The 22,475-nt window shown below is 35.6% G+C and overlaps 1 protein-coding gene across 2 annotated transcripts; it reads left to right on the forward strand.

Annotated features, from left to right (window-relative positions):
- Positions 1-698: 698 nt before the first annotated feature.
- Positions 699-22,039, forward strand: LOC109073046 (POU domain, class 2, transcription factor 2-like). 2 transcript variants are annotated; one of them, XM_042776204.1, is made up of 16 exons: positions 699-2,022; positions 6,935-7,003; positions 7,593-7,627; positions 8,591-8,647; positions 9,984-10,097; positions 11,179-11,421; positions 11,969-12,080; positions 12,194-12,285; positions 13,036-13,236; positions 14,343-14,484; positions 14,568-14,716; positions 16,105-16,296; positions 16,544-16,592; positions 16,684-16,831; positions 18,142-18,215; positions 19,186-22,039. In XM_042776204.1, exons 2-16 carry the CDS (start codon positions 6,946-6,948, stop codon positions 19,491-19,493), a joined length of 1,974 nt encoding a protein of 657 aa, XP_042632138.1. In that variant the 5' UTR covers positions 699-2,022; positions 6,935-6,945; the 3' UTR covers positions 19,494-22,039. The 2 variants fall into 2 exon arrangements, with proteins under 2 accessions (XP_042632138.1, XP_042632139.1); XM_042776205.1 differs by having other exon boundaries at positions 6,938-7,003.
- Positions 22,040-22,475: the final 436 nt, after the last annotated feature.

A 22,475-nucleotide genomic window follows, 5' to 3' on the forward strand; every position in this document is an offset into this window, starting at 1 on the left:
CGGACACAAACACACCCACGCGCCGTCTGTCACGGCCCTGACAGGCGTTACTGAGGAGCTTGGGGGGCACATAAAAGGAGGCCCCAAAACTTGCTAAACCCCTGACCGTGACCCTGAACATCACACACACACATATTCAAGAGACAGATCCATTATGAGCGCTGGGGTAAAAGGCTTAAACCAGAAGACGCATCAACTGTCCTGTGGGTGAATCGATGTGTGTGAGGGGTCCATGTGCGGGGTTTTTTTTGTTTTTGTGAAAAAGTCTGAAAGTCTGTATGTGTATGTATTTTCGAAACCAATGCAAGCAGGTGACTGATGGTTGAATAGCTCGGATAATGCACGGTTAAATCATTAGTGTGCCACACAAAACGCAAGGTTTCATACAACATCTCACTTTCCTTCTAAATTCTGCAGCGTTATTAGTAGTATTATTGTGTACAAGCTATATTTTTGATCAGAAACCTTGCCAATAATATCAGGCTAGAAATTGTGGCATATATGTAAATGTTTTGTCATGGACAATTCAGCAAACTGTGAAAAGTAGACATGCAGGCTGCTTAATTATTTTCCTGATTCTACATTGAAATAAGTCTTATTGTTACATTATAATATTTACCGATGACCAAAAAAAAAAAAAAAAACGTGTTTTGAAAATTACACGTAGTCCTAATCTAGTCTGAAACGCACAGCTTATTAAATGGATATGAAATATCTCGTATGATACATTGTTTTCACATAATCACACAATTTACTCGGAACAAAATCAGCTTTCCAAATATAAAGCTCCACTAGACGAAGAAAAATTAAACGTAAAATTAAAAATGAGGCGAAGAAGTTGGAAGCAGAAACGACTTCTTATATAGTTAATTCGCTTGTGCGGCGATTGATTTAGTCTGACTTTCTTATAATTCGCATAATTTATAAGTAGAACCTACATACCTTGAAATTAAGCACAATTAAACAGTAAAATTACCTGGATGAGGAGAAAGTTGGAAATATCAGGGAAACGTGCGTTAAGACTCTAGTGCAGGTTTAAGGTTGGTCTAGCTTTTTAGCTAAAACCAATTTACATTTAAAAGGCAGCTTTGTTTATCAAAACCATAGTCTTTAAATATGTAAAATAAACACGACAAAAGTAATTAAAAAAAAATTGAAGTGGAAAAATCACCAGAAATCGCTCGTTGGATCTGTAAAGCGGGTGTCATGCGTGATTATTAAAGGCACTGCTGCCCTCTTGCGGTTCTCTTGCGCTACTTCAGTTTAATTTTCGCTGGGCAGAAGTGGTAATTTTAGCGCGTTGAGAACGAGCAATGGAAAATAGAGGCGTGTGAAGAGCGAAAATGACATATAGGCTACTTGTTTTTCGTTCTTGTGATGAGCACTTTCCAGCCACCCCAGCACTTTCTTATGCTGACTTGAGCTGTGTTTCGCTCTTTCTCTTTCTCTCCTGCCTCCTTCTTTCTCAACATTGAGCTACACCACTTCAAACCAGCCTTGATAACTGCCCACAACAAAACAACATAGAACAACCACCTATTTTACCTGATATATGTCTCTAGAGAACAACTTTTTCCTTTTTCGTGTGAGTGTTCACTTGTACCCCTGTTCGAGGATGTCAGAGGAAGTGTAGGGGTGAGATACAGCAGTGTTTGGGGGTGGAGAGAAAATGTGGGAGGGAAGTGAGGAGAGAGTGACTGTATGAGCCCATATCTCATTCATTCTCTCATGTGACAATTAAATGTAGCTGAACAAGGACGGCCGAACACCTTTCAAGCTAGAAGTTTGAGTCAGTAGCCTTGGGTTAGGTATGGATTCTGATATTCAGATAATAGCATGAATATTCACTCTGCAATTTGCATAAATTGATCATCGAGAGCAGTGATTGGTCAGCTCGTTAGGGCTCTCTGAGCTGGACTGAAGTCTTGCACGCTAAAAAACCTGAGAGACTCAGACAAACGCAGACAGAAGGCTGTGGTTTATTTATAAAATGGCGGCTATGGCGAAATGTCTGAATTCCAGGTAAGTCAGTGTCTTTCTCTCTCGCTTTTCCTTCCCTCTAATGATCTCTCGAGAGGGGGCCGCAAGGTTAATTAGCTTCGCCTTCGCTAACAGACTCTGCTAATGAGAGGACATCAAAACTAACTGGACTGAGGCCAAAAGTAATGAAATGTCAGGAGCAAGTCTCTGGAGGAATGCAAGAGACTTTAATATCAGTGTGTGTGTGTGTGTGTGTGTGTGTGTTTGTATATGAGGTGTAATGTATGTTGGTGTATGTAGAGGCCTGATGCAAGCAAACAATGTGTACAGGCTCCCATTACTTTCTTAATATACAAGAATATTAGAGAGATGAGGCAATAAGTATAAAAAATCAGTGGAGTATGTGTTTTATTTATATAGAAGCTTTTCTATACTAAATGTCACTCTATAACCAAAAAAGCTGCAGGTGTTTCAGTCATATCAGATTACAAATAAATAATCCACAGCCCAATAGCACAACTATGACAGTTAAAATAAGCAGCTAGAGATGGAGAACCCTGATATTGTTAGAAAAGGTGAGCTTTTAGATTTGAATGTGTTTCTAGGAGATGTGAGTGGCTCTACTGTACTCAGTTTTTTAAGATGTTCACACAAGGATTTAAATTAAGTTGTCATCTGGGCAGTTTTGCAGTTTCTTGCTGTGTCTGCATTTGCTCTAGTGCTTGACTTCATGTTAAGAAAATCATTAACATGCTTCTGAGGCTTTTAACTTTATTTGAATCACAACCTTAGGCAGATTTGTTTTATTTTGTATTATTTATTCAAATATTGTTTTTCCACAACAATACACCTACATAACCACAGGCAAAACATACATCTTATTATCTTTAATAATACTTATTCTAATTTTTATGATCATTAACTAAGAAAAGATTCATTCTTTTACAGTAACAACCCCTCTTAAATGAAATCACATGCAAGTCACATGCTTCTTAAATTATTAAAATAAAATAAAAAATAATAATTATTATAATAATTAATAAAGCTATAATTGAAATTGAAATGGAAACAAATTTAATTTAATTAAATAAGGTTATTTCATATTCATAATCAAATTATTATTACAATCAGCTATATAGATTATATATATATATATATATATATATACATATATACATATATACATACATACATACATATATGCAGTATTATCAATAAATTAATAGGTGCATTTTTAAAATACACTTATTTAAATATGATAAGAATTTTATTTTTCTTTTTTTTTTAAGATCATGATTTGTAAATTTGTTTCCCCTTTGGTCTGCCTTACACCCTTTAAGATGTCACTGATACTGATTGATTGAGTTTTTCCAAGAATATCTCTCACTCTGTCATTCAGTGTGTGTGTGTGTGTGTGTGTGTGTGTGTTGAAAATGAGTGAGTGGAAGGCCACACAGTTAAACAGGAAATGGGGCTGACACTACACTGACTCACACAGCACAGAGGTTTGTGGGTAATACTGACACAGAATCGAATGCATGTGAATCGAATGCACCTTCACGTTTTTCACACAATTTTCTATTTCATAACAGTGTCATCAGAATGATATTTCCACATGGGCTTTGTGAGGTTTTTGGTTAATTAGTCATGTTTGTTGTGTCCTTCGAATAAAAAGTTCAATCATTACTAAAATATACCACAGGCTTTCAACGAGCATTTGGCTATAATGTTAATTCCTTTCATTCTATACAACTAAAAACAAATATTATACAAACAGACTTTTTTATCGTTAACTATTTGAAAGGAAAATATTTATCTTTGTGTCACATAAAATTAAATTCTGAAAATTAAATGTAAAAATATATATATATATTTTAACCATCAAACATGTTTAGTAATATTTTTTTTTAAGTTTAGAAATGCTTTTAAAAGCAAGACACAACCCAAACTGTGAGACAAAAATCTACAGAAAAATAGCAAAAGGTACCTACTAGTAATTTTCCGTCAGGACATTACACATTAAGTTTACGGACATTTCTTCTAATCCTGAAACACATGCATTGTGTAATTTAAATTATGGTAAAAACACCCATGAAAAATCAATATGGAAAATTCCATACAGTGCATTGGGGACTATTTTTACATATTTTCTTAGAGTGCAGTTTTGCGTTTTCCTTATTCTACATCTATACTGAGCGTCTTTCAGATGTGTCTGTGTTTATTTTTACTGTTTGTTTTATCGCAGCCTCACTGATCATTATCAACTGCACTTTTGCTCTGAAGGTTCCTCAAGTCAGAAGGGTCTCGAGTCTCAGATGAAGGAAGTGCCAGACACTTTTATGCAACCGGCGCGTCATGTTCAGCTCTAGGCCTTTCGTGGCTTTGCATCATGACAAAACAACTCGGTGGTACATTGACTGTGATTTACACTGTGCTTACGATGGCAGTCTCGAGTTCACCTCACCCGTGTGATTGTCTGGAAGCAGATGATCAATCTTTTCTTTCATTTCCACTCATTTGACTATCAATATCAGTGAGTAATTCATCTTAATTTAGTAACGTACTCGAATGAGGTGGGCGGCGGAGGATGGAGGTTTCGTTTGCCTCGGTTGGAAAGTGGCTTTAATTTGACTTTGCCTTCTATGACTAAAGCAAGTGAAATTTGTGAACCACCAAAAAAAAAAACAAAAAAAAAAAAAAAGCGCCCACGGTCGGCGTAGTGGCATATAGAGTGAAGGAGCTGTTCTCATCGAGTTATCGGAGGACAGAGAGAGCTGAGCAAAAAACATTCCGGTGAGTCACAAACACACCAACCTTCAATAACGTGCCACTCTTCACTAAAATGCGACTTATTCTAATATTACTTGAATATCAGGTTAAAAATTTTGCATTGTGTACGTGATTATTTTGAAATGGTCAGTGTTTGTTTGTAGGGTAAGTCTAGTTGAAAGGCTTGAGAATGACTTTTCTTGATTTGTCCAGTCATACGTTGTTTTGAAATGAATTTAAATACTGAGATTTGTTGTCTAAATGTTAAACATCTAATTGAAATGTTGAATATGCTGATAAAAACTTGGTGTGGGAACAGTTTTTGCTCAAAAATTGCTAGTAAATTTTAAACATGAAATTTTCATATAATATTTTCTTGTAAAACATCCTCCAGTAATCTTTGCAACTCCACAAAATTGACAGTAAGACTTACAGTAAGTTGTTGAATTATTATTTTTTTTAATTTTTAATGTTTTTATTTTGACAATTTCAGATTTAATTTCAAAGCTATAAATAAAACAAAACTCTCTTTCGAGTTTGTTTGATAGGAAAACACAACTTCAGTTTTTTATTATTATTTTTTTTTACTTCAAAATGCCACATTTAATTCAACGTTGCTTTCCATTTGTTTATAATTATCTGTAAAATTAACTAGCGATTTCAGAGAAAAATTTGGTTCCAGTGCATTTGAATCTACATTTTTAGTTACATTGATCAATGTTTGTGCAATAACTGTTCATTTGTTTACATGAATGCCTGTTAACGTTTCTAATCATATATTTACATCTTGCTGCTGATGCACGTTTTCTAAACTTTGGTGTTATTTTAATTTCTCCTTCCTTCCTTTTTAGTAATGGACATGATTACTTCCATACACATAATTTTTATAATAAATTTGATGTGCAGCATACACGTTCCAGCCTTGTAATATGAACTAATTTAACATTGAGTGAACTGGACAGGGAAATCAATTTGTTCTTGGAAAAGGCCGTGTAGATGGTCTGAGGTGGCCATCAATTTCACTGTGAGTAAGAAAGAGAAAAGCTGTTATCCTCCTGTGAAGTGCAACACGTGCTCTCGTGGGATGAGATCCTCTCCTGTCTGCATTAACAGCTCTTGCTGGTGTGTTTGTGTTTGTTTGTGTGTGTGTATGTGAGTGTGGATCTGTATGAACGATGGCGTGCAGGATGGGACATGCCCCTCCATCCCTGCTGCTCTCTGGGAGGCGCAGGTGCTGTATTAGGATGAAGAGAGTGTCAAACACGACCAAAACAGAATGAAATAGAAAAGGAAAGGACAAGGGAAAGACAGATAGAGCAGCTGAGCTGCTTGCTGAATAGTTTTGCTGATGGAAATTGACTTTTGAGGCAAAGGTGTTTGTTTCATTGATTAGGTTTATTTTTCACATTTTGGATGTTGTTATTTGTTATTAATTATGACAACTAACAATGTTAGTTATTATTAATATTATGATTTCAATTTTATTTTATATTTATTATATTATGTGTATTATATTAATATATTTAAATAATGTTATTATAAGATAATTTTATGTTGTTTAAATAAAGTTAAATTAAATAATCTGTCAAGGTTTTCGGACTGTAAAGTAATATATTTGACAAGCTATGCTTAATATTAAATTATTTTAATGATTTTTTTTTTATTATTATTATTTTATTTTAAAGATGAGGTGACAATATTTGTTCTTTCAGTTAATACTGCAGACTACTTAAGTGAAATGCTAAAATTGGTTAAATCTGAACTCTTCTATCATCCTATAGGATCCTCAAATCAAATTGCATAAATTCATGTTTTTTTAACTGGTCTCAAAGTGTTACTATAGTAACGTAATAGTTATAAATAGTTTGATTTTTTTTTAATTTATATAAAATGAAAACACATAAAATTCCTCCACAAACCTAATTAAAGTACCAAAAACAATAAATCTTAAAAGTTCTTTTACTGAAAATGTGTTATAAAATGTCAGTAGTGGGATGAAAAGAAAAGCTGACCAGTTTCAGCACCTACAATATACATTTAAATGTTTTAAACCATTACTCGTCGTGATGAGAACAGGTTATTTGTCAACTACCCTTTTATGTGGTTGATGATATAAGTACGATTGACAAAAAAAAAAAGCTAATGCAAGAAGTGTTTTCAGTCAGTTTCTCTCTGTCTGTTTCAGTAGATATCAGGATGTCTAAAGCCGTCGATGATGACAAGATGGGGACTGAGCTTCCAGTGGACAGTACAGGTAAACATCAATATTAGGATTGATTATTGAAGGTCTGTGTGAGCCTGAATGCTTTGAGATGCAGTAGAAATGTATGTTACGTGTATTATCTATAAAATCACTATAATTATTGTAATTAGTATGTGAAATCATGAAGATGGAGAGGTGTGTGTGTAGGTGTGATGCTATTGTTGGAGAGAAACACTGCATGTGTAAGCATGTTTTATCATGTATACTACTATGATTCATGAATATTCCTAGATGTGTTTGTGAGTGTGTAAGCGTGATAAGACTTTGTTTTGGCATAATTCTCACTTTTTCCACTAGGTCTGAATCACACACAGAACACTTTAGTCAGCAGTGGCCTCAATCTGACACACACACACACATACACACATATAGCAGCATACAGTAAGCCAGGTTAAACGCTCCATGGTATTCCAATAATGCAGTGCCTCTGGCAAACCAGACCATGCTTTTGTTGATGTGAGGGCTGGAGCCTGAGGCACTATTCTGACCTGATGTGTATTTATTGAGTGTGTGTGTGTGTGTGTGTGTGTGTGTGTGTGTGTGTGTGTGTGTGTGTGTGTGTGTGTGTGTGTTTCTACAGACTCTGAGAGGAACAGTCCAGAGGCCAGCGATCAGGTGTGTGAACATATTTTAATGCATAGTTTTAATGAGTTGTTTGATGTCAGTGAATGTGTTTTAACAAAAAGAAGAAGAAGAAAATAAAAAATGTTCATGAGAGGTTCTCCAAAAACTACAAAATAGAGATATTTAGCATATCTGGCAAAAGATGCTAAAAACTATTTATATTATATTAACCAACAGATCAAACCTTTCTTTTAATTACAAGCGGAATTCGTCATTTGCAAATGTCATCCCAGGTGAATGCAGGGACAGTCCCGTTGCTAACATGTTCATTTTCCCACTTTGAAGTTTGTTGCTTACTGCAACAACAATATGGACAGATGCAGTGAAAAGTTCACAGTTGTTTGCAAGTCTCCACTGAATGAATATTGAACATGGTGTTTTATTTGCATCTGTGGTTCCAAGAAGAACCTTAAAAATCCATGGAACCTCTTCATTGCACAAAAGCTTCTTTCAAGTAGGAAAAGGTTGTTTAGATCATTAAAATACACACCAAGAATAACGGTTCTTTTAAGAACTGATCACTGAAATGTTCTTTGAGAAACTGCAAATGGCTCTTCTATGGCTTCACTGCAGAAAACACGCTTTTGGAACCTTTATTTTTAGGTTTGATGGTTCCGTGTAGAATCTTTAACATCCTTGGAATCTTTACATTCCACGAAAGGTTCTTTAGGTCGTTGAAAGGTTTTTTTGTTTTTTGTTTTTGCACTAAGAAAAAATGGTTCTTTTAAGAACTGTTAACTGAAAGTTTCTTTAAAGAACCTTAAATGGTTCTTCAGTGGCAAAAACCTTTTGTAACATTTATTTTTAAGAGTGTATTTGACTGAGAACCTGACCTTAAATTCAACATACGGTTACTTTTTAAGCTTAAAATTGTAATATGTTCTATTTATTTAATCTAAAGTTATCCAATTTAGGCCAATTTTGTCCCTAATCAATTTTTCCTGTCTCATTTAGACCCAGCCAATGAAAACAAGTCCTTTCTGCCTGTCTCCTGCACCCAGCAACACAAAGGTGTGTGTGTGTGTTAATGCCTATTTAGTTACGTCTGTTTTTGCTCTCATGGAAGCCTTCAGGTAATTCTCCATTAACATTGTAATATGCAAATGAGATGTCTTTAGTCATTTGAACTGCATTCCTAACAAGATGCCAGACAAGATACATGAGAGAGAGAGTGAGAGTGAGAGAGAGAGAGGAGGAGAGTTGATAAAGTAAGTAAAAAGAGACGGATCTTCTGGAGTAGGACAGATAGCAGAGAGATTCTGGATTGATATTTACATAACTATACAAGTTGAATTGCTGCTCTTCTCTTGAATCGGTGAGTAATCAAATGAATAACTGGAAGTGTGCATGTTTACATAAGGAAATGGACTTTGTGTGTGGTTTTGTCTTTGTCAAGAAAAGGCATGAAGTGGTAGTTAGCATAATCGGTCGTTAACATTTAGTAATGGCAATTTGCATAAAAGCTGCAAATTAGCTGTACCAGTAAAAAAATGATTCATTGTTCATTTGATACAGATTAAGGGAATAAAAATGAATAATGCTATTTTAGTCCTAATATTTAAAGTAAATAAAAAAAATCTGTTTTTATTTGTGTGATATTGCATTATGTGTTTTAGTGTGTTTTATATTGTTGCTGTTTATGTGAGTGTGTGTGAATAACATAATTGTATTCAATTATTAGTTTTTATGTGAGCGTTTATTACACATAGTTTAAAGATGAGACGTCCCATTTTTGTGACTTTTTTAGTTTATTTTTAAAATTGTGTTTTTTATGTTGATTTTATGCATATTAAATGCAAGTAAATTGTCTCCTTGAATGTTTCAGATAACGCTTGTGAAAATAAAATGTCAAAATATGGGTGAAATAATGGTTCATCGTCATACTTATTCTGACCACTTATTAAAACATATGTGATCATGCAACATTTTATTATATTTTGAATGATTAAAAACTTGCTGACAAATGGGTATAACCTAATGGTTTGAAGGATAGTGTAAAAAACTGGTAAAGATTTACACTGACAATGAATTGCTGCACTGTGATTCTCAAACAGAGTCCTTTAATCTCATCTAATGATTCTTATTATAAATGTGCCTGACAAGATTTTTGGTATATGAACTGTTGTTACACTGAATGACATTTTAGTGAACGTCTTCTGTAAATCATGGTAAAATATATGAAAGTCGTTCATTTTTGCTCAGAAAAAAATAGTTAAACAGGACACATAATGTAGTGGGAAAATAATTTAAGCTGTATTAAACTTTTATTGCTTTGAAGCTTGAAAACTCCCTTTTGTCTTTGACTAACATATATACACAGAGTGACGTATGTGAATGTGTTTGATAGGTTAAAGCCGAGGAGGCCGCTGAGATGATCAGTGTTCACGCTCCTCCACCTCCTCCAGCTCAGCCGGCTCTGCCACACACACAACTCATGCTGGCCGGCAGTCAGCTCGCAGGGGTATGTGCTTACACACACACACACACACACACACACACACACACACACACACACACACACACACACACACACACACACGAGACAAACAGGTACTCTAGTGAAGATTTTAAAAACAAAATATTTAACATTTTTGAGGGGGAACAAAACTGCACTGGAGTACCTGCCTAAATTAAGTGATTTTTATCAATTAAGCACCACTGAGATTTTAAATGTTTATTTTTAAAATAAATATAATAAATGATACATTTATTGAGTTTAAAAAATGATCAGATTAAAATGTTCTATCTTGATTGTTAATGTGACATTTTTACCAAATTAAACCTTTTAATTATGTATTTTATATGACAATTTTTTATTTATTAAAATACTTTCCTTTTTTTCCATTGCAGTATGCATAGACAACTGTAAACAAGCCATTCATTCATTGTTATTTTTTTTTAAGTTGTAAACAAAAAAAGTACTATTTCAAGGGGGGAAAAATACTATTTCAGTATTTCTACTTAAAATTGTTTAATTAAGTCTTGCTTGCCAATTCTTTGTAATTATTTCAGTGTTGTTTACTTCCAACGTAAAGCATAAACACTGGCTTTGTTGCGCTTTTATTTAACCAACAGTACTATTTAGGGCAAAACAAGCTGTTTGAAAATCCTTCTCTGGAAATAAACTTATTTTTTATTTTCTATATTATGTTATAATACATCTCAATGAAAACAAATATGATTATTATATGGATACAAACAGTGGAGCATAGCTAGCAGCAAGGTCATGAGTCTGATTCCCTGAAGCAAGAATTGATCAAATGTGTATCTTGAATGCAATGTTAAATATAAATGCATCTGCCAAATGCATAAATGTAAACCGATACACGGATCTCTCACTTGCTCTCTTTCGCGCTCTCTCTCTCTTTTGCTCTATGCTTGTATTAACTAAATGCAACTACATGCCTTTCTAACTCAACCGGGCTGTGGATGCCATCTTAGGCCCTGCTTGCTTAAGAGAAGGTGCTACAGACGCCGTCTTTTCTGCTTGGTGACGCTATTCTTTTCTCTTCATCCCTCGCTCCTCTCCTTCCTCTCTTCAGCTGGCTGCTCTCCTCCCTGCACAGCAGCAGCTGTTGTTGCAGCAGGCTCAAGCGCAGCTGTTGGCCGCAGCCGTGCAGCATTCGAACGCTGCGCATGCCGCCCACGCAGCTGCGGCAGCCAATCAGCAGCAGCAGACGCAACAGCAGCAGGCCAATCAGGCAGCAGCACAAGCCCAGTCTCAAGCCAAACCTGAGCAAGCTCCGCCTCCGCTTCTGTCACAGCCTATCCAGCTCACTGCCCAGGTACCTTAGTGGTCCCCTACTCGTTTACACTCTATGGGTGATCGGGCCTTTTCTTCCTGTGCACCAAAACTCTGGAATTCTCTTCCCATTGAGTTAAACACACACACACACACACACACACACACACACACATATTTCTATAATACTAAAACAAAAATACGATAATTTTAATATTTTTATATAATAAAATTATTTTATTTTTATTTTGTTATATTGTGTTAAAAACACACACACATTTTTTACTCTTTTTTTATTGATGCAATGTAGAATATCAGTATTTAAAAGATTCATAAAAGTTGATGCTATCAATTTGAATGCATAAACATTTTTATTCAATATTTAAAAGATGCATACCAGAATGTGAAATGCAACTAGACTTCAAATATTTAGTAAAAGGATCTACGACTTAAGTCAAATACAAATTATGATTTACCTGAGCCAGTTGTTTCTGAAGCTTCTCAATCTTGACTTTGTAGCATAACTGTGCCTTTTCTCTTATTCCCCTGTCTTTTGTTGCTCACTCTCATGGCTCTCTGTCTCTCTCTGGGACATTCAGCAGTTTCTGCAGTTACAGCAGCTGGTCCTGATGCCAGGTCATCCTCTACAGTCTCCTGCTCAGTTCCTGCTTCCTCAAGCCCAGGCTCAGCAGGGTCAGCAAGGTGAGACGCGCCTGTTCACACATTTTCATGATGCCTATGGTGTCTCTGTCACACCAATAACATTTGTGTTCACTGATATCTTTAGTGAAAAAATGCCATTCATGCTCTTTCAGGTTTGCTTTCAACACCAAATTTGATTTCACTACCTCAGCAAAGCCCAGGGAGTCTCCTGACCTCCCCATCTAGACTGGGCCTTCAAGCACAGGTATGCAACCAAAACGGATTCAAATTACATTGTTGTCAACCTTATTATTGCTTATTTAAATTTGCAAGTGGTGTCCAGTTATCATCTCAGCAATAAATATTTAATTTTTAATTAAATTATTTATTTTTTATTAATTTAAATTGTAAATTTTTAATTTTTTTTTTATATTTATGTGTTAATTTTGGATTTTTCAATCAAATAATGAGTAGGAAGGTGGTTTTTATTGATGTGTGATATGATGTATGTAGAGCACATTATAATTTCAATAAGTATGCTGAGATACTGTTGCTTATTGTGCATGCATTACCATTCTAAAGTTTGGGGTTTGGGGTCGTAAGATGTTTTTTGCTTTTGAAAGTCTCTTATGGTTAACAAGGCTGCATTTATTTGATCAAACATACAGTAAAAACAGTAACATTGTGAAATATTATTGCAGTTGGGTCGTTTGATAATGATTTTTTTTTTTTTTTTTTTTATTATGTGTTGTTTTTTATATTTTTTTTATATTACAGACTCCTTAAAAATCTAAATGAATGTAAATTTTGTGTATTTTTTGCATATTTTTGTATGCTATCTTAAGCCTAGATTTGTTACCTTGAAGCTTTGAACAGTTCAAAACCATAGGGGTAGAAATGAACCTTGTGGGAAAATGAAGAGGATTTTTGCGATATGTTTGAAATGGAAGCGCTGTCTGTCTCGCAGCATACCTGTGTTTGAGAAAGTAGTGTGTTTCCCCAATCTGTGCTGTAGCATCATCTTGACGACAGGCTGTGGTCATTGCAGAGGGAGAAGAGTGTGGAGAGCGCTGTAAGCTCCGCCCCCTCCTCAGTCCCGCCCATGAGCACCGTGTCCACAGTGACAGCTCACGCCGAGGAGCCCAGCGATCTGGAGGAGCTCGAGCAATTCGCAAGAACCTTCAAACAGAGGAGAATTAAACTGGGCTTCACACAGGTGTGTGTGTGTGTGTGTGTGGATCTTGGGCATTTTCTGTCACAGTTAGAAACATGTTTTAAAAATCTAACTTCAAAAAATATATATAAACTTTCTTTCAAAACACTTATTTTTTTGGTGTGTTTTTTTTTGTGTTTTTTTGGGAATTCTTATTTTTGATATGCAGTTAACAAATAAGATTTAATGTATGATTTATATTTTTGGTAATTATTTTCATTAATTTAAAATATTAATATTTTTTTTGTATTTTTATTGAAATAATACTTTTTACATTTTTATTGATTAAATAACATTTTAATACAAGATTAATGCATTTGTGATTTTAACAAATATTTAAAATATGAAACTATCATCTAGTATTTTTAATGAAATAAACACTACTTAGTTTTCATATATATAATTAAGGGAGGCATTAATGACATTTAAATGAGAGTGACAGCTTTTAAATCTTTGTGTTTTAATTTATTTAATACCAATTTAATTAAACTTTAATACATTTAAATGTTAAAAAAATGCAATTCTCTTTTTTGTTGTTGTATTTCCATTTGAAGTAAACAATACTTATTCATCATATACTGTATAAGGATATGTATATAATTAGTGGAGGCATTCATTTAAATTGCATTTTTTCGCAAGTTTTCATAATTCATTTATTTGAATTAATTGAATGCCATTTTAATGTATTATTTTGGATCAGACTTTCTTGATTGACTTAATTTTATTTTTAAATCACATAGGACACCAGCCGTACTGTTATTTTACCAAGAAAGCTGGCAAGAATGTCAAAACCCATGACGCAGATGCAAACAGTTGCCATAGTGAGAAATTTAGATTTAGTAACGCTATTCAGTGAAGATCAAAATAAATTAGATGCTTTGAGAGAAAATAACACAGACATTTCTGTCTGGATGAGATTTGATTTCTCAGAGGATTTGCTCTGGACTTTTCTGAGGTTGTGTGAGAAAAAACACATAAGTTGCTATTGAAATCACATAGTATGTCTGTGAAACATAAATTGAGCTGTCCTCAAACTAACCTATTCATTTCTGCATACGGATAAATTAATAAAAATGTGAATGGTAACTCTGCTCCATGTCTTGATGCAGGGGGACGTGGGTATGGCCATGGGTAAACTGTACGGCAATGACTTCAGTCAGACCACCATCTCACGTTTCGAGGCTCTCAACCTCAGCTTCAAGAACATGTGCAAGCTCAAACCCTTGCTGGAGAAATGGCTGAGCGATGCAGGTGTGTGTTTCTGTCAGTTCCCTATCGCCGTTTCACATGAGCTTTCCCTATGATTCATGTATGTGTGTGTTTTTGTGTTACAGAAACCATGGCGATAGACAACATGCTGCCGAGCCCCAGTTCACTGTCCTCACCTCTGCTGGGCTTTGAAGGCTTGTCTGGACGCCGCCGAAAGAAACGCACCAGCATCGAGACCAACGTCCGCATAGCCCTGGAGCGCAACTTCATCTCGGTTAGACACACACACATGAACACACACACCATACCAAATGATGTAAGATTTTAAGCACACCTCGGCTTCAGGTATGACCTGTTTTTTGCCGTCTCATGATAAAAAAATTATATTGGTTCTCTTTTTGAAAATGCTGATGCCATTTTTTTCTCTCTCTATGGAGAATCTGAAGTCTACCAGAAAACTAATTTATTGCAATATACAGTATAAAAATTGTCACCACATTAAACCCCTTATTTATTTGATTGTAAAAGTATTACTTGAGCATATTATTACGCATTATTATCATAGGCCAGCTTACTTAACTGTTTAAGAAGAATGTCTTTGGAAAAGTGTAGTAATTTCAGAGTGGTTCAAAACCAAGGAAAAATAACAAAAAAAAAAAAACAATATTATTATGAATAAATAAAAAATACAATGATATATAACCTAATTATAATGATAACTCTTAAGATATCTTATTATAAATTGCTTGCAATGTTGTTCATTTGTAGATCTATTTGGATAAAATAATAAAGAATAATAAAATGCTAAAATATAATAATATGTCATATAGAATAAAACAATTCCAGAATATAATATGTAATATATTCTCATCATAATAAGTTTTATGATATGCTATGATCAATTTCTTACAATATTTTTAGTCAATTTGAATAAAATAATCTAAAATAATAAAATAGTATTCCAAAATATAATAGTATTTCATATAATATTATAATGACGACGCATTTTAAGATATCTTATCATAAATTGCTTGCAATGCACATTTGTAAGTCGGTTTAAATAAAATAAAATGTTCTTTGCAAGTCAATTTGGATTAAATAAATATATTAAAAATAAATAAAATGTATGAAATACAATAAAATAAAAAATAGTGTTACGGTAAGTGGAACACTAAGTAAAACTAAGTGTTGGTGAATCTAAAAACCAGAAGTCCATTTCAGGATCATCTCAGTGTCTTATACCACACAATACAGATTCATTAATCCCCAAAAGACAGTTTTGTTGTATGTTTTAAAAAAAAAAACACTGCATCACACCACCTTTCTGGTAAGCACCACACCTGTGTTGGTAAGACTGATGCTTTTTTCCAAGGAAAAGTGTCTAAGATCAAGTCAAGGCAAACAGCCAATACACTCGAGGCACTGTTTCGTTCCATTTCTGAGTAACTCTACTTGTAGGTATTACGGTCATTCCCTAAACGTTCTTAAGGACTGAACAAATCTGTGTTTACATGCACTTTTGAGCACCAGTTGCTCAACTGCTTCTTTGATCATGCATTGAGTATTTCATGCATCGACATGAAATTGTTTCGGGCTGAAACTTGGCCTTGGTGCAAGTGTTTGGCACGTCTCATGTACTCATGCACCTCATCTCACCCCCAGAACCAGAAGCCTACTTCTGAAGAAATCCTGCTGATGGCCGAGCAGCTCAGCATGGAGAAAGAGGTCATCCGAGTCTGGTTCTGCAACCGACGGCAGAAAGAGAAGCGTATAAACCCCTCCAGCGCCACCCCTCCACTGCCCAACCATCATCCAGCTTCAACGCACAAACCGCCCTGCTACAGCCCGCACATGGTACACATGCTCACGGCTTTAGCCATTGATCTGGCCCAAAGCCATTTCGGCAGACGGCTGGTGTTGAAATGTTGTTTGGATGGTGCATGATGAGAATGGAGAGGAGACATGTCTGGTCACGATCTTTCTGAGTAATGTTTCGCCATAAAATGATAATTGGACCTTTGGAAGTAAAGGAAAATATTAAAGAACGGCATGAGGAGACGTATCTTTGTTAATTAGAGTCTTGTTAATTTTTTCACTGTAGATGTCCAGTCAGGGACTGGCTCAGGTTGTCACCAGTCTCAGCACAACAGGTAAGAAGAGCAGTTTGAATGAATGAAGTGTTGCACAACTTCACATCTGTGGTTGTGAGGAGTGACACCGAATCCTTCCTCTTGAATCTAGCCGTCAGTCCCACACCTTCTGTGGCCTGCCCTCTCAACTCCAGTGGACATGCAGCAATGAGCTCCGCCCCTTCCTCCGTGACTCCGCCTCCTCTCAGCACAGTCAGCCCCACTCCGCCCAGTCTCAGCAGCCCTGGTCTGAACACAGGGTAAGAAGCAGCTTCATCTGTTTAGGGAAGGAAAACGCTCTTTTGACACTGCTTTTATACTAATAATGAGAAACTATTTGAAATTGAAACAACAATAATAATAATACATTTTCATTATTAACAGTAAATAGTACATTTTTATAATTGGTTCTAAATATGTTATTATAAATAATAATAATATTAATATTACTGACAAAGATGATTATGATGAAGATGGTTATTTTTAGTTAATTATTTGTTTCGGCTGTTTTAATCAACTAAGAAAGTAATGTATCGAATGATATATATGAATGAAATATACGCAAATTATATATGAATTTTACTTTCTTCATGTGTATTATACTTTGCAAATTTGCACAAATTCAGGATCCAATGCTGTACTTAATGTAAATGATTTTAGACCAAGACAGATAAAATATAAAGAAATAATAAATATAATAATAATAATAATAATAATAATAATTATTATTATTATTATTATTATTATTATTATTATTATTATTATCAATTATTTGTTTAGGTTGTTTTACTCAGCTACTTTTACAGTTTATTATACATTGACATTTGAAAAGAATATTTGTACAAATTCTGTATTAAATGCTGTACATAACGCAAACGACAACAACATAACAACAACAACAATTAATAATCATAATAATAATAATTATTATTATTTTAAATGTGCAAAATTTGCTTACATTTTGTATCCAATGTTACATAAGTGTAAGTGTAATTGTTACAAATACTTTTAACAATAAAATGCATAATAATAATAATAATAATGTAAAAAATCTATCTAGGTTGTTTCAATCAATTAATTATTTCTGAATCATAAAATATTGTAAAAGTTCATTTATTATTGTTTATGAAACCTCTGATATTCAAGAATATTTGAATAAATCTGCCCTCCATTGTTCTACATTATGCAAAATGTTGAGGTCATAAATTTGAAACCTGTCATTACAACAGAGTGTAATTCTGTCAGCAGCTTTCAGTATGATATGGCCTTCTGAACTGAAATAATTACAGCTTTGCTGTAGTCTTATCATACTTGTTTTCGCAATGCAATCTCTATTCTCAGTTGTGTTCCAAACCTATCAGTTGTAATCTAAACCGCCTGCTGAATTTCATGCTCTTTAGTTTTCTTTCTTTGTCTGTCTAATGTAAGTCTTTCCAGCATGTGAAATGAACACAAACTCCACGATGGACACGGTTGCTCTTGAAATGTCACTCAAAATGCTTGCTTCTCTCTGCATGTATGAATGGCGTGTGTTTGTGGGCACGTGTAAATGACACCACACACGTTACAGGAACACAATGATGGGTGTAAGCACAGGAATGAACCAGGCCCTCATCAGCAGCAACCCCCTGGCCACAATGCAAGGTTTGTCATAGTGAGAGGACAAGAAAAAGGGCAGAAAATGATTGACAGATGGTTGCATGAAAGTGTTATAACAGAACGATATGGAGGAGGAAAACATAATTAGAGATCAGTTAGAATAACATTTCCATCAGTCATCATCAAAGAGCCGTCTACTATACTCTCACTGCATATTCATCACATCTTCATCCTCACTACTTACATACGTGTGTTTGTTGTGTACGTGTGCGTATTTATGTGGTGTGTCTGTGCACTTTGTCTGTCTCTTTCAAAAGCACCTGCCATTTCTGTGCCCTTATGTTTGTTCTTGAACTCATTTTCATCCTAACCACTTAAAACCCTTTGCCACCAACACAGTGCTGGAGCCGATGCACATTCTAGAACCGTTGTATAGGTTTACCCTGAAAAAAAAGACAACTCTGGACCAAATTATATTAATTTTATATTTAATAATATATTTTTATTTTGCTTAAATTTATATATATATATAATTCGTTTTGATTTATTTATATGAATAGTATGATTATACTACCTTTCAAAAGAATGGGGTTAGTAAGAAACATTTTTGAAAGAAATTAATACTTTCAGCAAGAATAAATAAAATAAATAAAAAATGATTGTAAAGACATTTCTACAAATATACTAAGCAATATTGAGCACCAAATCAGTGTATTAGAATGATCCCTGAAGGATTTTGTGACACTGAAGACTGGAGCAATGATGCTGAAAATGCTCAGTAATAAATTACATTTTAACATAAATGAAAATTATGATTGTAAATTGTAATAATATTTCACAGTATTACGGTTTTTACTTTATTTTTGATCAAATAAATGCAGCTTTGGTGAGCAAAACTTTTTTCAAAAGCACCAGCACCTTTTTGGTGGAAAAGAGTCATCAGCCAGCCCTTGTATGAGTATATATGCACTGTATGCCCTGATTTGCTCTCTTTCCCCTCTCTTCTGTTTCACAGCCCTGGCTGCCAGTGGTGGGCAGATGTCCATTTCCGCTCTTGAGGGCAGCGGTCAGATGTTCCTGGGCGGAGCTGGAGGTCCAGGAGCTGGATTTCGCCAGTCCCTCTTCCTAAACCGCCCCACTTTACTGCCCCTGGCGAGGAGCGCAGGCATGGGTCTGGTCGGCACCCCCAGGGCTTCTCCACTACCTGGCGCCAGCGGCACAAGCCCAGACTCCTGCTCCGTCTCCCCCTGCTCAAGCCCCGCCTCCTTCTGCTCGTTAGGCGACGCCTCACCGCCCCGTCTGGGTGGAGCCATGGCTGAGTGACGCCCACACCAACCTGCTGCACTTGAGGGGAGTCAGAGGGGCGGAAGAAAGAAGATAGACATGACTCGCCTTTTCAACCAAAGCCATCTCTCCCTCCCTCCATTTCTCTCTTGTGCTCTCTCTCTCTCTCATTATGTCTTTTAATGCCAAAAATACAGAGAAATGAGCAGAAGAGAACAGGGATAAGGAGAGAACAGGATAACGGGGGACTGTTTAAACCAAAAAATTGACCTATACAGCGTGGAGAGGTGGCTTCAACGGAGCTACTTTGAGAATGTACATTTATTCCTTTCCAAATGGAAAAAGACAAACCTAAATGAACAGATTAATTTGAGGGCAGGGTCGAGAGGCAAAAATTTTTGCGAAGAAACAACAAAAAAGGAAAACGGGTGGCAGCGAATGGAACAAAGGAAGGACATTTGACAAGTGTCACTGGACGGTAGAAAGAGAAACCAAAAAATAAACACATGGAGGAAGAATGGAAAGACTCACAAAGACAAAAAATGCCAAAACCAAAATACCAAAAACCAAAACCAAAAAATCGGAGAGAAAAGCTTTACCTAAGACTTTGAAACCTGACTTGTCCAGGATCAGATTAACTCTACACGACACCAAATACCATATTTCCATGCACCCCTATAATTATTTTTTTTTTACTATTTGTAAATGTATTTCTCAATCTACCTCTGCTACCAAGGATTTCGATATTTTTCATTCTTTTTCATTCCATTTTCACTTTTGATCCATAATATTTTCAGCATTTTTTTCCTGTCAAAACATGAAAGCAAACTAATTTAGAGGGATTTTTTCCCACTTTCAACAGTATAACACATATACACACACATACACTGACACTTTTTGTGACACACATTCCCGATTCCCTTTCCATCACTGATCATCCGCTTGAAACGCATCCATGCCTCAAACTTTGACTCACTTTTCTTGGATACCAAAGCGTTTGTCTGGCCTTTTGCGTCAGCTGTAAAGTGCTCAGACGACAAGACCTCAGACATGTCAAAAAAAAAAAAAAACATACACAAGAAAAAATTTAAAAACGAATCCCCCGATTTCCCAAACCCCTGCCCTCCATCCTCTCTGGACCCCCTCTCCTGTGCCTCGGACAAAATACATGGGCCAAATAAAGAAAAGCAAGAGGAGCAGCGACTGAAGAGGATCCGAGGAAACTCGCAGGAGGAAATCCAACAACCGTGATGCAGAGGGGAGACATGTGATGTCGCCGTTGTTGCTTTTTTTTATTTTTCCAACACACGGATTAAACCAAAAATGAAACCAAACCAAAACCAATGGACTAAAACTGAGCTTTACTCAACGGAATGAAACCAAATACTAGGAGTGGACCACAGGAGGTGCACGAGGAGGAGGTGTTTAGAGTAGCAAGACTCGTGAAAAGACTCGACGTGGCTTCGACCAGAAGATCATTCCTTCACCTCCTCCCTCCTTCTTTCTGTTAAGTCGATGCTTTCACTCTCCTTCCTGGACAGGAGAATATTTATTAACCTCACTGAACTGAACATCAGAATATATATATATACATATATATTTTGTTTTATTGCTTTTTCCTCTCAGTCTGTCTGTTTATGCTGTATGACTCGTCTCATTGCTTTATATTTTTGGGATAATGGGGTGACGTATTGCCTATTTTCATATTTCGTGTGTTTCGTCATTTTGAATTGATCGTGCCGAGGGGGGGTTTCCCTCATCAGGCGGTTTGAAACAATACTGTGAACATGTAGCTTCCAAGTTTTGCTTCGATTGCGAATGTTGTGAAACAATAAGCCAAAACTGAAGACATACCAAAAGCGAAAACCTTTCTTTTTTGACACCAAATAGCAACCTAACCAATGCACAACACGTGGAGAAAGACCGTATTGGTGCTAGGTCTCTTCGAGGAGAGATAGGGAGATGTGTGTGAATGTGGAAGCTCATCTCCAGCATGGAAACCAAACCGAAACACGTCCGGCAAGCCAACGTAACTTTCACTCGGTGTCTGCGAAACTGTTTTTGACTTAGACGCAAACAAAAACGCAGACAAAGGAGAAATGTAGAGGTGGGTGGGACGGGGTGGAATGGGGGTTTAAATGCAACTGGAAATCCAGTTGACGTTACACTTCTAGAGGGAATGTACCTGTTAGTGCTTTGATAGATTTTGTAGGAAAAAAATCTATGTTCAACTGCTTAATATTGCTAATGTAAAAAAAAAAAAGTTAAAAAAAAAGGCTGTGATAAATATAGTCCTTATGAAATGATGATGATGATGACTTGATTTTAGACCAAAAGCTTTAAATTGTCTGTCTTGGATTTTTTTTTCCCTCAAAAATTAGTATTTATTATGTGAGGGGAGGGTGTATCGATGATTTATATGTTTCCAACTCTTCATCTTATTTATTGGCTTATTTATGTATTTATAGCATTTTCATTTATCAATTCGGTCTTTTTTAAAATCTTCGTAAAACCAAACTGGGGAAAATATGGGGTAGCTTCAGGAAAAAAAGAAAGTGTCATTGTTTATCTGATGGCAAACTTAAGTTTTTGAAACCAAAACTAGCTACTGTTTTTGTGGGCACCTTTTAAAAAAAATTTGTCCACCGCTTTCAAGAGATGACAAGTTTCTAAACTATATCTCTCACATTTAGTCAATGTATATTAATGGGCTAATTTTAAGTATAACTCTCGTTCCAACTGTTTCTTTTTATTTCAATTTTGCTTCGTTTTTTAAGATGCGTTGGATGAGGGAAAAAGAGTGAGAGAGATACACTTCTGCATATACCTCATGTTTGATTAGAAATGCCAAATAGATGGGAAAAAAGCTTTAAGAATTTGACAAAGGGGAGCAGAGGAGATGTTGCTCAGGAGAGGGTCTTTTTCGTGTGAGTATAAGGGTTCACAGAATTCCCCAGATTATCTGTCCTACGTTCGGTTCAACTATCCGGCCCACAATTGGTTTTGATGAACAGTTGATGG

Source organism: Cyprinus carpio, chromosome A19 (genome assembly GCF_018340385.1).
Source record: "Cyprinus carpio isolate SPL01 chromosome A19, ASM1834038v1, whole genome shotgun sequence".
In the NCBI taxonomy this organism is placed as follows: domain Eukaryota; kingdom Metazoa; phylum Chordata; class Actinopteri; order Cypriniformes; family Cyprinidae; genus Cyprinus; species Cyprinus carpio.